General features: G+C 43.3%; 1 protein-coding gene across 8 annotated transcripts in view; it reads right to left on the minus strand.

Annotated features, from left to right (window-relative positions):
* The window catches only part of PRKDC (protein kinase, DNA-activated, catalytic subunit), a 150,533-nt gene that overhangs the window by 69,227 nt on the left and 67,262 nt on the right, over positions 1-14,044 (minus strand). For all 8 annotated transcript variants that reach the window (XR_012327131.1, XM_033843199.2, XM_033843197.2 and 5 more), the window contains 5 exons: positions 8,445-8,630; positions 7,953-8,057; positions 6,979-7,146; positions 4,140-4,267; positions 786-993 (listed from right to left, as the gene is read on the minus strand). Coding sequence is in view for 7 of the 8 variants with exons in the window: in XM_033843199.2 (XP_033699090.1) it covers positions 786-993; positions 4,140-4,267; positions 6,979-7,146; positions 7,953-8,057; positions 8,445-8,630 (795 nt within the window). In the remaining variant the exon portion in view is untranslated. The remainder of the gene's footprint in view (positions 1-785; positions 994-4,139; positions 4,268-6,978; positions 7,147-7,952; positions 8,058-8,444; positions 8,631-14,044) is intronic.

Consider the following 14,044-nt stretch of genomic DNA (forward strand, 5'->3'; position numbering starts at 1 on the left):
AGTTACAAATCAGAAACAGACTCACAGGCACAGAGAACAGACTGGTGGTTACCAAGGGGGAGGGGAGGCGGAGCGGATAAATTGGGAGTTTGGGATTAGCAGATACAAACCACTACACATACAACAGATAAACAACAAGGACCTACTGTATAGCACAGGAAACATTCAGTACCTTGCAATAAACCATAATGGAAAAGAATTTGAAAAAGAATAGACACATGTACATGTATAACTGAAACACTTTGGTGTGCACCTGAAACTAACACAACACTGTAAGTCAACTACACTTCAATAAAAGAAGAAAAATGGCGGACTGTTTAAAACAGAAGAGGAGGACGACGAAGCCAAGTGACCTGAGAAGCACGGGAAGGGGCACCGTGGCCACGAGCCAAGGGGTGCTGGTGCCTCTGGAGGCTGTTGGCAGGGTGAGCAGTCTCCTCCCCAGAGCCTCCGGAGCAAGTGCAGCCCCAGGAAACGGTTTCTGATTTCTGGTCTCCAGAGAAGATACAGATTTTCTGATTTCTATTTCTATTCAGGTTCTGATTTCTATTTCTCCAGAGAAAATAAAGGCCTGTGGCTCTAAGCCACATCTGTGGTCCCCTGTGACAGCAGCCTGAGGAAACTAACGCAGACACCACGTGCCTGCAGGCTGAGACCAGGACATGGAGGCGACGCTCCCTGAGCTGCAGACGCCCCTGACTGAACACATGGCAGTTTCTAACGACACTGACCATGGAGACCTGTCAACTCTTATTAACATTCAATTTAATAACAGACTACGATACCTTTACAAATCTGGACTTCAACACATCAATGGCATCCACCACAATGCTGCTAAAGAAGTCTCTCAAAGCACTCAAGTCACAGTGCCACAACAGAGTGAGGAGAACGCGGTCCACAGTCGCTTGGCGGGTGACGCTGGGAAGGAGGTCATCCCTCCTGAACATCCCGTACACACTATCCAGAAGCCCTAACTGTGTTGCACATGAACTCCTAAGAAAAAGAGAAAATTACATGCACATTCAGGCTTGCAACAAATATTTCATGACGGCCTACTACATTCCAAGCAAAGTGAACACCAATGACTATGAATCAGAAAAATACCTTTAAAGATCATATGTATAAAAACCAGGAAATACAAGAAGCATTTATACATAGGTCATGTTATTTTACTCATCCCCAGAAATCCTCATGCCTATTTAGACATTAGGAAAAAGAATTTTTTTCATTTACTTTCAATATGGTCTTTCTGGAAGGCTTTGGAAGAGACTCAGCCTCGACACCATCATGTATCCCAGAACCTGAAACTCATGAATCCTGATCAGACAATTCCAGCCTCTTCCTCAGTAATGAACCACCATTCCTACTTGCCAGGCAGAGAAAATTCAGCTGGCCCTTTGTTTTCTCATCTGGGTAACACGGTATATGAATGATCACCTATACGATTCCGTCTATACATCTATTAATTAAGAATAGCGTTAGCTTCCCCGCCTATAAAAATAAGAGGTTAGGACTGAATGATCATTAAAATCCTTTCCAGTTCTAAAATCTCGATGCTCAGAAGTTAGCTATGACCCAGAGCAAAAATACTGGATTTGAACGTCATTCAGTCACAAAAATTTGAGGTTGCAGGACACCCCTAGATCTACATGGGCTCTGCAATATTCATCTGGACACTGTCCTAGATTTCAATTCTCTCAAGGAGCATCCTGCTTTGAGCACAGTGGAGATGCACAGCCCTTACACAGAAACCTAAAGGAAAGAGGAGGAAAAGGAAAAGAGCATAAATGGGCCAACAGATGGGTTTACTGAAAAATAAATGCAAATGAGCATTAAATATATGAATATATGTTCCATTTTACTCATAATAAAAGAAATACAAATTAGAGCAACACTGAGAAATCCTTTCTCCCCTATTAACGCTGGAGAAAATCCAAATGTTTGACAATATACTCTATTGGCAAGACTGTGATGAAACATACTTTCATCCACTGCTGGAAGGAATGCAAATAATACAGCCTCCAAAAGGGGATGTGGTGATATCTAGCAAAGTCACAAATGCATTTACCTTTTCACTCACATTTACAAATCCACTCCAAAGCTACACTGGCAAAATACAACATGACATGTGCACAGGGCTATTCGCTATGCCATTACTCTCATCAGCAAAAGACTGACCAAAAGCCCATCAGTAGGGGCTGCTTCAAAATACTTGGTATTTCCACACAGTGAATAATTACACAGTTGTTTAAAAAAAAAAAAAGGAAAGCAGAAGATCTCCACGTGCTGATTTAGCATGATCTGCAGAAAACATGAAGTAGAAAGAAAGGTGAAAGGACAGAAGACGATAGGAGAGGGAAGCAAGGCTCCTGAATGTAGCGCATTACGTACTTCTAACGTTCGAATCACGTATGTATTTTACATATTCAATAAGAAAATTAAGTCAAAAAAAAAAACACAAAAACTTCTAAGATCTGAAAATGAATTAAAGCATACCTAATGAATTGGTATAATAACTGCACATTGAAAAACACTTTCAAGTGATTCTGGAACACAAAATTTGACTGTATATCCTCAGAGAATATATTCTAAGTAAATTATAAATAAAATTTAAAATGTTAACTTCTTCCAGCTATGATTATTCTTAGTAGTAATACTGGTAGTGTTAGTTTTGAAAATATTTTATGTGTATTATAGGATAAAGCAATTAAATACTGGTGAAATGTTATTAAAAACAACACTGAACAGAAAATAATTAAAATCTACAATGTAAGGGAAAAATAATAAAAGTAATAAGAAACCCATAACGTTAAGATTGAAAGGAAAGTATCAGGATATTTTTCTTTTCCTTAAAACAAACAAAACTATTCCTCAGTACAGCACTAACCAGTAGTAGTGCTATAACCCAGTAGCACTAAGTTCGCCGAGGACCCAGCCTGTGGTCTCTAGGTGCCGTTTCACGGGGCTCTCTAGAGAAACAGCTTGACTCTGGGTCAAGGTGAGCCTGCGGTGATCTGCTGAGCCAGAAGACATGTATAAGACATCAGAGATTAAGGAAGGCTGCCCAAGAACCTAGGAGCCGGCCGCCATGGACTCCCACTGCCACAGATGGGAACGGTGTGAACATAAAAAAGAATAACAACTGCCACTGATTGAAATTTACTTGTTTTGTTTTTAAAAGTTCTAAAACTGAAAAATATTAACTAATTTTCACAGAGACAACTGTAGCATTGGAGTAAGTTTTAGAACTGGGATGTGGAAAATCCTCCAATTTTGTCTCTCTTTTTCAAAATTGTTTTGGCTGTTAAGGGGTATTTTGCATTTCCATATAAATATTAGGAACTGCCAGTCAATTCCTGTACCCGAAAAATGAGGCTTGCTGGAATCTGGATATGGAGTGCATTAAACCTAGCAATTTGAATAGAACTGCCATGTTAACAATATTGCATCTTCCAACTCATGAGCATGGACTATCTCTCCATTTACTTAGATCTTTAATTTTTTAATTTCCTTCAGCAATAGGTTGTAATTTTTGCTGTACAAGTCTTGTGCTTCTTGTGTCAAGTTTATTCCCAAGTGTTTTATTCTTTTTGGTGCCATTATGAATGGTATTACATTTGTAATTATAGTGTCAAACGTTCTCTGTTCATAAACAGAACTACCACTGACATTAGAATACTATGTATTCTGAATCCGACAAATTTTCTATGATTGTTTATTGGTTCGAACAGTTTCTTGTAGATCTTTAGGATTCTCTGCCTTGTGCCATCTGTGAGTAGAAACAGTTATACTTCTTTCTTTCCAAATTGACTGCCTTTTATTTCTTTTGCTTGCCTGACTGCAATGGCTAGAACCTCCAGGACTATGTTGGATAGAAAAGAACAGACGTCCTCGCCTTGTTCCCAACTTTGGAGGAAAATTCAGCCTTTCACTATTAACTATTTTGTTGGCTACTGGTTTTTCATAGATGATCTTTTGCAAGTTTTATCATCGATGAGTAAATGAGCACTGGATTTTGTCAAAACTTTATCTGCATCTACTGAAATAATGCACTCATCGTTTTCAAGAACAGAGATGATAATCTCCCACAGAAATAAAACACATATGGTTCCTGGAATCCCAGACGAGGAATGACTCACTTTCTGGCTATCTTCCTGAAAGTGGATTGAAATAACTCTTCCATAACATGCTGTTGCTCCCGACAAAGAATTTCTGTCATCAGCTCCAACAACACGGGACTCTGCGATAACTCCAATGCATCCAGAAGCTAGAGAAGAAACACACACCAATAATAATGACGATGATGATGATAATAATTGCATTGGATTTGTTTTTTGACAGTTCAAATAAAAAGGGAAAGCAAATTATAACAATTTCACAAAGATTAACAAATGCTAATATATGTCATTTTTGCAGCTATGGAATGCCTGGCATATAACAATGTTCGTTAAATATTTGAGTTTTGATTCTCTCAAAGTTTTGCAGATATTCTTCCTCCAACCGTGTTTGGGGCCCTCTCTTCACCTCCACAAGGCCTCTCCTCGGCTCTGGGCCCTCTGGGGGCGGCAGCGTGCGCCCTTCACACCACCCTCACTGCAGAGCACACACACTCCAGGCTGTGGGTCCAGTGTTCTCATCTCACCTCCCATCTTCCATCTCCATGTCCTTTTGCTCTACTCTCTAGGAGACAGCTGCAATCTTATCTTCCATTTGGTGAAGGTTTTTAAATTTTTCTTTTGTGTATCTAATTTCCAAGAGCGCTTTCTTGTTCTAGTTCATGCACTTGATATACTGTCTCTCCTCTCTGAAGCTGCTCTGAACAGTCTCTTCGACGTTCTTATCTCGACTTGTTGCCTCTGCTCCCTCTGAGTTCCTTTCTCCTGTTGGTTTACACCTTTCTTAGACTGGAATCTTTCTTCAAAGGTGCCGCGACTGTCTGCACTTGCATTTACGTTAAGGGAAAGTACTAAAGATCTACCCAGAACCTTTGTGGACGTGACAACCATCTGCTGGCAGATTGCTGGGGAGCAGGAAACTCAGATGGTACCAGCATGATGGTGCAGAAAGAACACACCATTCGACAGAGAAATGAGGAGGCTACCACGTCAACCAGGCCACCAGATGCGAGGTCGCTCACAAGGGGACGTGCACGACACCTGCCTCCAGGTGTGGGGTTGTTGCCAGAAGGGTTAGCCTGAATCTCACAGCCAAGCTTGAAGCCTAACTTCCAGTTTAGAGGAAACACAGAGGGTGAGGAAAGCCAAAACGCACCTCAAGGGAGCAATCAGACAAACAGGACAGCATCCGAGAGACGCGCTCGGGCTACTTCCAAAACCCAGTGTCGCAGAGAAATAAAAGGGATGGGGGTGAAGCAGTCCTGGATTTAAAGACACCAGAGACATGACATTCGAGCCAATCGTTAATTAGATCCTGGTTTGAAAAATCCAGCCAAACACAGGGACATCTGGAGAAACGTGACCGTGCACGAAACAGCACAGGGTCTGAGAGCAGCGAGAATTTTCTTGGGCCTGGTATCAGCGTGGTGCCTGCCTCCCAGGAACGGCTGCTGCAACATTCAGGAGTGAAGCACCAGGATGTCTGCAGCTAACTCGCAAGCGTTTCAGTCAGAACACACACGCACACACAGACAAAGCAAACCGGACAAAGAGTTAACTGCTGAATACAAGAGGCGGTTATATGGATGCTTGTTGACTATTCTTCCAACTTCTCTGCATGTTGGAAAGAAAAAAGTCACATCAGGGTAGGGAGGAGACAACCCACGTGGATGGGTGGTTTGTAAACAGCCTTTCCGTGTGGCTGCGTGGCTTCTGTACAGGATGGTGACTGGGTCCCACAGACCAGAGACCCAGGAATGAGCTGGAAACCTTTTAAGGCTAGACTCAGAATCACAAGCATCACTTCCACTGCATTATTTTCTTGTTACTAGTGAGTCCTTAAGGACAACCCATATGCAACAGGAGAAAAATCAGACTACGTTGCTCAAAATGTATGACGTCTCTTTTTTCCCCATGTGACGGAAAGTCACACCATAAAAACATGTGGACGGGATACACTGGTGCAGACATCCTTGGAGAGTATGTGTATCTCTACCCTGGCACTTATTACAGTGTGTTTTAATCATCGTTTCTTCCTTACTTTACTATAAGCTCCTTGAAAACAAGACAGTATCTTTATTATTGTTGAGGCCATCACGAGTATGGGCGACCACCACCTACCCTCTCTCCAATGGTGATTCTCTCGTTTTCCCTGCTGGCTGGCCCCTGAGTTTTAGCTGAGTATACTGCTGCCCAAAATAAGAACATTCACAGTCTCACTCGCTTGTATGTGGCAAGTGGGTTATCAGCAGAATTAATACGTGCAAGGTCTGGATTAAGCCCTTAAAGGAAAGGGATGCTCTCTCCTGCCCTCTCCTCCCTCCTGTTGGCTAGAACGGACAAGATAGGAGCTGGATCAGCCAACCTGGACAAGGTAGATGCTACGTGTGGGGGACAACAGAAAAGAAGAAGGTAAAGGAGACGGGGTCCCTGTAGAGGATCTAGAACTGTACAGGAGGGAGAGAACCTAGCTTCTTGGCTAAGCCCCCGGTGTTTCGGGAACTTACGCTGTATATTAACTAAGTGATACCCACTAGATATTTCTCAAATGACCACTAGTCAACTAAACTTCAGAAACTGCACCATAGGTGATATTCTATTTCTTAGCTCTCTTCGGTATTATTCTTCAAAGCTTATACATTACACATAAAATATTTCACAATTTTTAAATGGGAGAAAAATTAGCCCTAAAGGATTCAGGTACACATCGGCCCCCACAGACAAGCTTTCAAAATGAGTTAAAATGAATCCTTCGAGTTAGAACACTCTCTGACTCTGAATATTTCACTAACTTCTTTTCACCAAGAAATGTTAACAGGAAACAAGCAGTGCTTAATTTTAGTTGCAACTACTAAAAACTAACCTTTTTCATACAGTCCGCGTAGTTATTGTATCGCAGAGTCCCCGGGGGAAACTCTTCAGACTTCATAGGGAAATTAGAAACAATGAACTTCCCGAGAACGTGCTTCAGCTCCTGCAGATGGCCTCCAGTGAGACTGGTGAAGAATGGGAGCAGAATCACAGCCTGGCCCTGCAGAGCGAGCGCAACATGAGACTGGCTTAGGGATTCCACACAACGAGTGCAACGACTGCTTTCTAAAGACTGCGCCAAGAAAGCACCACACGTGTGCACTCCGGGCCCACTTCAGGACACCTCCTCGGCAGCGTCAAACCCACCAGCAAGACGCGGCCTGGCCCTCGGCTTCCACTCTCGGGCTCGCGGGCTGAGGCAGGGCTGTCCCGTGTGAGCACAGGACAGGGCAGCCTGACTCTGCGTGTGGATCTCCTCTGCAAACGCAGCCTCTACTAGAAGCGCGCTGCCTGAGTTCTGTGAGAAAAGACTATTGTGAATACCCTACGGGGCGACTGCGGAACTCAGGGCTTCAGAGCACTCGGTGTGCTTCCTTCCTCCCTTGGGTAGCAGGTCAGTTCCCAGACCTCCTCATGTTGAGAAATGTGAAACCTGACTAATCACATACAGCAGAAAATTCCAAAGAAATACCCTCATGATCCACTACAAAGATGGTTTTCAGGAAGGCCACACTTTACTGGAGTGTAAAATCTAATTACTACAGGACTTTAAAATTACAAAATCTGTTAAGTTCTTGACCCTAAAAGTAAGAGAGATATTTTCTGTTATTAATTAACAGAAAGATGACTGAGGGCCACAGAAGCTGGTGACGGGTACCCGGGCGTCACTGTGCTGGTCTCTCTGCTTCTGAATATGTCTGAAATTTTCCATAATAAGAAAACAGAAAATATCACAAATACACAAAAATACAGAACAGGAAAAAAAATGGAGAACATAATCTGAAAAACATCTTTTCAACCACTTACCTTTAAATGTAGACCCAAATTCGGATCAGCAAGTAGACTAACATACGTTGTAAAAACTTCTGGGAACGCACTGTGATTTGTATTAAAAGATACAGATGAATCAATCTAAAGGAGGGAAAATGAAAACACATTTCTACATTATGCCTCTAATTTCCTTTAATACATTTTTCCGTTTTTAAATTTCAGAAATGACCTATACATTTGTTCTTGGGCGCCAACAGCATTTCAACAATTCCTGTTCTGAAATATTTTAAAACTATCTGCTAAGACAATGCACGTAAAGCTACACTGAGAAGATAAAGAATAAGAAATGAAAATAAGAATAAAAGATAATTACGTAAAATAATGGAAAAGTATAAAATATAAAGTAATCAGCAATTGTCCAAGTTATTTTTTATTTGTCAAACCAATGAGCTTTTCAAGAAGCCTCCATCGAATTTTTAAAGACATAAGCGACAGACGCAGCTACATTTTCCAGGTCTCTCAGAATACCTGCAGAATTTTTGCCAGCAAGGTCAGCACGGCCATTTTGCTGTCCGGGGCAGCATCCCTGGCCCACCACGGGCCGCAGCTCCTCCAGCTCTGCAGGATGGCACCCACCAGTTCCAGGCCTTGGTGCTTCTGACTGGCTCGGTCCCGGAAGCTCTGATCCAACAGGCCATTCAGAACGGCGCTCACCTGAGACAGCGCGGGGTGAAGCAAGAACTCTTACCATCAAGGCTGACAGACACGCAACAGAATTTACTGTCATTTTTCAAAGCTATTCTTGGAAAATGAAGATGCTATTCCTAGAACAGCTGTTTACTTCACAACTCCTCATATCTGAAAACAGCACTTTAACATGTAAATTTTCCCACAAAGGCATACGGTGGTCCCCTTTATGAAATAATGCTTAAACTGCTATCTGTTGTTTTCTTGGTCGGGGCCATTCTCCATGGCAGGGGAAATCAGCTCTCTCTGGTCACCATCACCACCAGATGCACTCATACATGCACACACACACAGGCACGCACACAGGGACACACACACGCTTAGAAACAGCACACACACACGCACACACGGAAACGCACAGAGTGAAACACACACATGTACACGCACACAGGGACACATGGACACGGGCACACAAGGGCACAGGGAGGTACATGCACATCTCCTGTCCTACTGCCTTCCCAACAGTGATCTCCTAAATTCGGTTAGATTAATTCAATATTCCTGCTGTTGTGACAGGTAGCTCCGCTCACAGATGATCCGAGCTGAGTACTAGCACACATTTCCTTCCTCACATAACATTTTGATCTCCCTGAAGTGAGTACCTGACGCTTGAACAACTCGGGTTTGAACTGCGTGGGTGCACTTAACGTGGAAACGCGCGCTACGGCGCCGCGCCGTCTGCAGGAGGGGGATCCGTGGACACGAGGGCCGACTGTACAGACAGTTGTACGTGGACGTTCGCCTGGCAGAGGGACAGCACCCCAGCTCCCCCACCCCTTAGCTGTTCTCAACGTGACTGTCACTGTTGTCATCAAACTCTCCCAAATTCACTACGTCTTCTCTAGACGTGCAAACGCATCAGGGAGGCTGTGAGCCATCTCTGGGGCACCACCTCGGGAGGGTCAGGGACACCAGTCCGGGTCTTGAGTGGAGGTCACCACCCCCCGCCCCCAGGAGACTCGTCGGCAAACTTCCCGGACCCCACGCCCTCCTTTTTCCCAGCTTCTGCTCCATCTCGGTGGAGAACTTCCCCCGGCAGCTTCCCAGCAAGAGGAGCACAGGACACAGACCCCCATGGGGACCTGGCACACCTGAAACACCTGCACTCGGCTCTCACTCATAATCGTTAATCCTTCCCACTCAGGTGAGAAGTACTCTTTCCGAAACTGTGCACGAAATCTGGCTCACTGTCTCCCAGGCTGCACTCTGCTGTTGCAAACACAACCGTCATCCAGGTTCCTAATCCTTTTGAAAGACCTTTGGGTTTTTTCTCTTGTAGAAACTTTTCAGCATCTTCTCTCCTGGGGAACCCCTAAGGTTTCAAATTTTCAAGAAGTGTGCTCCGTGTGGAGCTGTTTCCATACAATGCACTGGACATTCGATGGCCTTTTCCATCTGAAACTCAGAATGGTCATTCCTGAAACGTTATCCATGAAGCCTCTACTTGGCTCGTCCTCTGTCAGGGGTGGAGGCCATGGAGCTGGACCTTGTAGATAGATTCCAAGTTTCCTCATCGCTTCTCCATTTTCTGATTTGTAACCTTACTCTACTCTCCATGAGAGTTCCTGAATTTTATCTTCCAAATCCACTTCATCCTTAATTTGTGATATGTATGTTTAATTCACAAATTTTCTTTCTTGTTCTCTGATATTCTTTCTCAATAGCGATTCTTGTTTCACGGATACAGTGTCTTCTCTCACCTCTGAAGTTTCTTTCTTTTTACACCCCATCTCACTGAATAATCTCTGTTTCAGGTGCCTTTTCCCTGCCCGTCCTTTCAGAAGCCCTGTCCTGAATAATCTCTGTTTCAAGTGCCTTTTCCCTGCCTGTCCTTTCAGAAGCCCTTTCCTGAATAATCTCTGTTTCAAGTGCTTTCTCCCTGCCTGTCCTTTCAGAAGCCCTTTCCTGGAGCGCCTGGTGCTTCACAGTGGTCGGTACCCACTGAGGAACGGACAGAAGCGTGAGCAGCGGGCAGGGCTCACCAGCAGCGAGGACACTGGAAGTAGATCTAGTTGGGCTGGGATAACGGTATCTTGATTTTCTCTTAGGCTTTTCAGCACAGTCTGAAATCCTGCCTGAGGGTGTATCTAGCTGACTGTGTTCTGAGAGCCAAATTGAAGAAAATGGCCTAACGCCTCAAGGTTCAGAACTTGGACGGGCTTTCACTTAATTCCCCAGAAGGTATCCTTACATCACAAAGGATCATAAAAAGACCACTAGTAACAATTATACACCAACAAACTGGACAACCTGGAAGAAACAAATAAATTCCTAGAAACAAACAACCTATCAAGGCAGAATCATGGAGAAATAATCTGAACAGACCAATTACTAGCAAGGAGACTGAATCAGTAATCAAAACATCCCAACAAACAAAAGTCCAGAATCAGATGGCTTCAATAGCGAATTCTACCGAAACAATCAAAGAAGAACACACACCTTCTCAAATTCTGCCAAAGAAGTGGGCGGGGAGGGGGGCACGGAGGAAGCACTTTCAAACTCATTTTACATGGCCAGCGTCACCCTGACACCAACACCAGACGAGGACACCTCAAGAAAAGAAAATTACAGGGAAATATCCCTGAGGAACACAGACGCAAATATCCTCAACAGAGTGTGAGCAAAGCAAATTCCACAGCACATTAGAAGGGCCACACACCGTGATCAAGCGGGGTTTACCCCAGGTACGCAAGGATGGTCCAGTGTCTGCAAATCAATCAAGGTGATACACCACAGTAACAAAACAGAGGTTAAAAATCATCGGATCATCTCAACAGATGCAGAAAAAGCATTTGACAAAACTCAACGTCCATTCATGATAAAAACTCTCAACAAACAGGTATAGAGGTAATGTACCTCAGCGTAATAAAGGCCATATATGACAAGTCCACAGCTAACATCATACTCAACAGTGGAAAGCTGTAAGCTTTTCCCCTAAGATCAGGAAAAAGACTAGGATGCCCACTCTCGCCACTTTCATTCAACACAATTTCAACATAATATTGGAAGTTCTAGTCATAGCAGTCAGACAAGAAAAAGAAATAAAAGGTATCCTTTCACTCAGAAAAAGCAGAACAGTCTCTATCTGGAGATGATAGGATATATAGAAAACCCTCAAGACTACCAAAAAACTGTTAAAACTAATCTAAAAATGTAGTGAAGATACAGGATACAAAATCAATATACAATTATAACATTCTACATAATAGTATGAATACATAATAGTTCTCAAAAAGATTTGAGAACATGAATAAATGTTTGGATAAATTGAGAGACATACTATAGAAAACGTGGCTTAATTTTTTTAAAGAGGTCACCTTGGTTTAAATATGCTCTATACACATTGTATCACCACTCAAAATCCCTGTATGTTGTGGAGAGGGCTGTAGGAAACTTGGCAAAATGATTCTAAATTTCACTTTAAAGAAAATGTGTAAGTATAGCTTGAAGAATTCTGAAAAACAAAGATACTAAGAAGGAACACTGCCTTACCAGATGTTAAAGTGTATTTTAAAATTGCTGAAATTAAAACAACGTGGTACTGGCTGAAAAACAGATAGGTAAGTAACAAATTAAACAACCTCCGACCTAAATTTGTATAGAGATTCGGATCTGAAAAAGTTAGAAACTTGAATTAATGAGGAAAATATCCATTTGTGAATGAATGTTTGTCCAATATATATCTATTTAGGAAAAAATATTTCTACAGTGCTGTTTGCATTACTTCCATTTGTTTAAAAAAGAAATTATAAAAGTAACAGAAGAAAACATGGGCAGATAGATTTTAGGGATAATACTGGGATGGAGAAAGGCTTTCTAAGTATGACATGAAAAACAGATCAACTGAAAAGAAGACTGGTATCTTCTTTAACTATAAAAAACCAAATACTTCTGTACGGAATAAACACTCCAACTGAGAAAGACAAATGGTCAGTAGGAAAAAGGACTTTCTGCATACATGACAGACAGAGGTCTGCTACACTTAGTATACAGAAATTTTACAAATTAATAAGAAAATACAGGGCTCCCCTGGTGGCGCAGTGGTTGAGAGTCCGCCTGCCAATGCAGGCAACGCGGGTTCGTGCCCTGGTCCGGGAGGATCCCGCATGCCGCGGAGCGGCTGGGCCCGTGAGCCATGGCCGCTGAGCCTGCGCATCCGGAGCCCGTGGTCCGCAACGGGAGAGGCCACAGCAGTGAGAGGCCCGCGCACCGCAAAAAAAAAAAAAAGAAAGAAAATACAACCCAAGAGAAAAATGGCAAAACACAAAACTACGGCATATACCAGAAACACGCTGGCTGCTCAAAAAAAATCAGTGTGAAACCAAGATCAGAAGAATTGAGGAACTAACGTTAAACTTGGGGATAAAAGTACAAAGTGGGATTCTCACCACTGGAGTAGTACAGTGCTTTTGCTATGGTTCAAAGCATTTCAAACTTCACTACGTTGCTTAAAGAAATACCTAGGTTATATACTTGATTCTAATCTTCACTAAAGATGTTTCTTTAGAAAAAAGGTATCTTTACCCTCAACTATGCCCAGGGTCCCCCAGACAAGAGGGTCTGCGCCTCCAGCCTCCTGCACCTCGCAAGGACAGGGAGAGCCCACGGGAGCCGGCTAACAGTCACCCGATTCCCCCACTGCTCCAGGCCGCCTGCACACCAAGGCCTCACTGCAGCCTTCTCGGACTCTGAAGTCTGTTACTGCTTGTCCTTTTGCTTTCTAGCTTCCAAAATGTTGTCACTCTTGTCTTTTCTCCTTTTCTGTATCCTTTAAGACTGTGCTTTCAAAAAAACAAAAAAACAAACCACACTGTAGAGGGAGCTAGGGAGGAGGTGGCGATAAATGAGTATGGTTTCTTCCCCGTAAGTCTGAAGAGCTTACAAGCTCGAAATGCTGTATTTCCTGAGTGTTGTGGGTCTACTGCGATTTTATTTCAAACTTCTAAAAATACAAACTTCTAGCGCAATCTACAAAATCTCCCCACAAGAGACAACAGCACCGCTCGGAACAAAGCTTATTAGCTCAGCAGGACATCATGCCTCTCCCTTAGGATGATCATTCCAACAGTTAGTTTTTGATTGTCTACCGACCAAGTTAAATTTCAAAATTTTGTGTTTAGCAAACAAATCAACTATATACTAAATACTGATCTGGAATTCCTTGGCGCAGTGGTTAAGAATCCGCCAGCCAATGCAGGGGACCCAGGTTCGAGCCCTAGTCCAGGAAGATCCCACACACCGCGGAACAACTAAGCCCACGCGCCACAACTACTCAGCCTGTGCTCTAGAGCCTGCGCGCCACAACTACTGGAGCCCACGCACCACAACTACTGAAGCCCACGGGCCTAGAGCCCGTGCTCTGCAACAAGAGAGGCCACCGC

Source organism: Tursiops truncatus, chromosome 17, assembly GCF_011762595.2.
Source record: "Tursiops truncatus isolate mTurTru1 chromosome 17, mTurTru1.mat.Y, whole genome shotgun sequence".
Taxonomy (NCBI): domain Eukaryota; kingdom Metazoa; phylum Chordata; class Mammalia; order Artiodactyla; family Delphinidae; genus Tursiops; species Tursiops truncatus.